Source organism: Maniola jurtina, chromosome 14, assembly GCF_905333055.1.
Source record: "Maniola jurtina chromosome 14, ilManJurt1.1, whole genome shotgun sequence".
NCBI lineage: Eukaryota > Metazoa > Arthropoda > Insecta > Lepidoptera > Nymphalidae > Maniola > Maniola jurtina.
This window is the reverse complement of record NC_060042.1, coordinates 610794-614134: the sequence shown is the minus strand read 5'-3', so window position 1 is coordinate 614134 and position 3341 is coordinate 610794. Positions and strand designations below refer to the sequence as shown.

General features: G+C 41.1%; 1 protein-coding gene across 2 annotated transcripts in view; it reads left to right on the top strand.

The window, feature by feature from the left end:
- Positions 1 to 2775: 2775 nt before the first annotated feature.
- LOC123871552 overlaps positions 2776 to 3341 on the top strand; it is a 69291-nt gene continuing 68725 nt past the window's right edge. For both annotated transcript variants that reach the window (XM_045915417.1, XM_045915416.1), the window contains exon 1: positions 2776 to 3255. In XM_045915417.1, coding sequence (XP_045771373.1) covers positions 2840 to 3255 — 416 coding nt within the window. In that variant the 5' untranslated portion in view covers positions 2776 to 2839. The remainder of the gene's footprint in view (positions 3256 to 3341) is intronic.

The following is a 3341-nucleotide window of genomic DNA, read 5'->3' as shown; positions in this document are numbered from 1 at the left end:
CAGTACTTATTTTCAATTTTCAAAGTAAGATAACTATACCAAGACGTGGGATAATATCCTCGGTACAGTTTAAACAGAGTAGATAATTTCTAATATAGGAAAATATTTTTATGTTAAAAAATTTAAAAATATTTATCGTTTATCGCCTTGTGAGTTGTGACGTCATTAATCATGTTAAAATTTTCGAGAAATCTAAATTTTTAAAACTATTTTCTTTTATAACGAATTCTAACGCCGCAAACTACCGCTATATACAAAACAGATCATTTTATTTCTACAGTCCAAGACGCTATTGGTTTTTAAGCCAGCCAAAATCGCTTTTGATTTTTTGAGCCCCATATTTCGGCAGGTGCAACGGGGACTCTTAGGGAGGTTCCCCCGTCTCGAGTTACCACTTCCGGTGACCGTTAGCACCGGAAGTGGCTGTACAGATGCCGAGGCCGACCGACGATTCTAATTTCGAAATTCTAATAAGGGTTACATAAATAAGTGAAAATATTATTATGTTACACTAATTTGATGCAGATAGTAGGTTTATGATAATTATGATTACGCTGAAGAGCCAGCGCGAAAGTTGTGATTACCACATTATTGGAATTGGCTGAATTAAGTTCAGCTACATACCTGGAAGAGATCACTTTAGTGATAGGTCGCCCTTTGTTTTATTAAGTGTACCTATCCTGTATACCTGTAACAAAATTCCAAAGAGTAAGACTCTTTGTAATTTTGTTAACAATAAAGTTGTTTAAATAAATAAATAAATAAATGAATTTGAGACATGGTCGCTATAAGAAAGTAGGTAGGTACTATTGTACTCCTTTTGATGGTCGGAATTGTTATATTTGTACGATATAGTGGTAATAATAATTAATTACGTAACTTAAAACTAAAGCTATAGGGTTCCACTAAAGGTACGAGAGTTCAGTCACTTAGCGGTAGAGACTGGAGAGATGAATAGGGCGATCCTTGGAGTTTCTCTACGGGATCAAATCACAAAAGAGGAGATACGTAGGAGAATCGTAATCATCATCATGATCAACCTATCGCCAGCTCACTAATAAGCACAGCTTTCACCGTTAAAGCAAGTGATAATAATAACGCTGGTAACTCCAAAAAGTTAGAGGTGCATGTCTGGGAAACATCCGAATACATAAAAAATAAAAAAAAAATAAAAAAAAAACGATTTCTATAACCACACACACCACACCAAAATCATTGTTTGTGACTCCACATTGGCACCTCATTGTTCATACATACCAAACCAAAAAAACAATATCAAAATCGGTTTATATTTGACGGATTCGCATAACAAACATACAAAAAACCATACAGTCAAATAGAGAACCTGCTCCTTGTTTTGAAGTCGGTTAAAAACTATATCACAAAATCCGTGCACAATAAAACCCCTATCGCACATATTATAATTTCGTTATATAACGCCCGGGATCGAACCTCCGATCCTTCGAATACTCCGGTGGACGTCCGGACAACGAGACTATTATCGCTCAGAATATCTATAGGTAACATGAAATGCCGGAGATAGCTCCGTGTCCGGCTCGCGGACGCTTTCACCTCGACGCAAGCCTCAGCCGATGTCGATGCAATTAGGTATACTTATCAGTATTGCCGGCTTTGTGAGCCAGGTGGATGTTCGCAGGTATGCTCATAAATACTAAACTTATCAATTACTGCTGTTGTATTCAAAAATGAAAAAAAAAAAAATATCGCTCAAATCTTTTTATTATGAGCAAACTAGCTGATAACCTGATAACGGTTTTTAAAATCCCGTGGGAACTCTTCTCTTTTCCGGTATAAAGAGTAACCTATGTGCTTATCCAGGGTATAATGATGGTGTAATTTATTTCAATTCCAAATTTTAGCCAAATCCGTGCAGTAGTTTTTGCGTGAAAGAGTAACAAAGATACACACATACACACAAACTTTCACCTTTATAATATTAGTGTGAATAGTTCGAAGTGTGATACTCATACAAATTCTGTGAAAATTTCAACTCTCCTATTATGGTTTACGAGATACAGCCCGTTGACAGACAAACGGACGGACGCACGGGCAGACGGACGTCGGAGTCCGTAATAAGGTCCCGTCGGTATTTAATTATTATTAGCTTCTTAAGGAATAATATCCTAATCTCTCTCTTCTCATGTGTCATGTGCCTTCGCTCATTTTTCCAATGCCAGAGGATCTGTCAATTGAGGAGTTTATATATGTAGTGGGAGTTCGAGGAATGATACCTACTTATGACAAAAATTCTACTTTTGAAAAGTTACCATCCAGTAGTCCCGGTTGCTGGGACACCGGGTCGCTGGCAGCTGGAGCCGGCGACCCTGGAAAGATAACAGCCTGCTGTGGCGCAAGCGCATGAAGCCAGGGGAGTACATCCTCCAGGATGAATCCACAGGACGTCGCGCAAGATAGGCAACCCCGGAACCTCTTAATATGCGCCGAGGGTACCCACGGAGGCGGTTTTAGCGGGTAGAAATCCCACATAACTCAATTTCTTTTAGGAGAGATCGGGAATGAGAGATTAACCAAAAAAAAAACAATAAGTATCTACACCACAAATTGAACACGAATTAAAACGTGCCTGCGCGATAAAAAATTCTTGTATAGCCATTTTTCCAATAAAATATAAAATACGAGAGCTATAACCAGAAACTAGTGTTTTATTACACATAATTAACAAAAACAAACGCTGAAATCGCGACATAAACTTTCACCGCGTGTGTGCGCCCGCGCAGCGCAGTCCGTCTTCCGAGCGCGCACGAGTCACCCGCGAAGTGTCTGTAACTCCCGAACCGGCGATGCACCGAACGCGAACATGACGGAAGAACTCGAGAAGTCTTCCACGGAGAATGTGACCGTTGTCACGGGGAACTTCCCCACCGTCTCCAGCTTGCAATCCGAGGACTCTACCGAGCAACTGATCTGTAAAACGCCACAGAAACTGCCCAAAAAGAAAAGTGGAAAGTCTATTGAAAAAAAGCCAAGTGTTAGTTCGAAAAGTGTTGAAGCCGGGAGTGTGAGTGGTGGGACCCGGGTGGTGGTGTTGCTGGGGTTGTCGCAGGTGGTGTTGGGGGCTGCGCTGGTGGGCGCGGGCGCCTTGGCCGTGGTCAAGGGTGCTTCGCTGTCGAGGGTTGGTGCTGGACTGTGGGCGGGGTGTATTGCCGTGGTCGCCGGGGTGGTCGGCGTGCTAGCTGGCATCAATGATTGTTATGGACTTAATAATTCTTCTGGGTAAGCGTTTAAAGATTGTAGAGCTACTTTTATTAAGAAAAGCGTCGCTTTTTTAACGCCCCATTAAAATTAGCATCTGAGGAGAG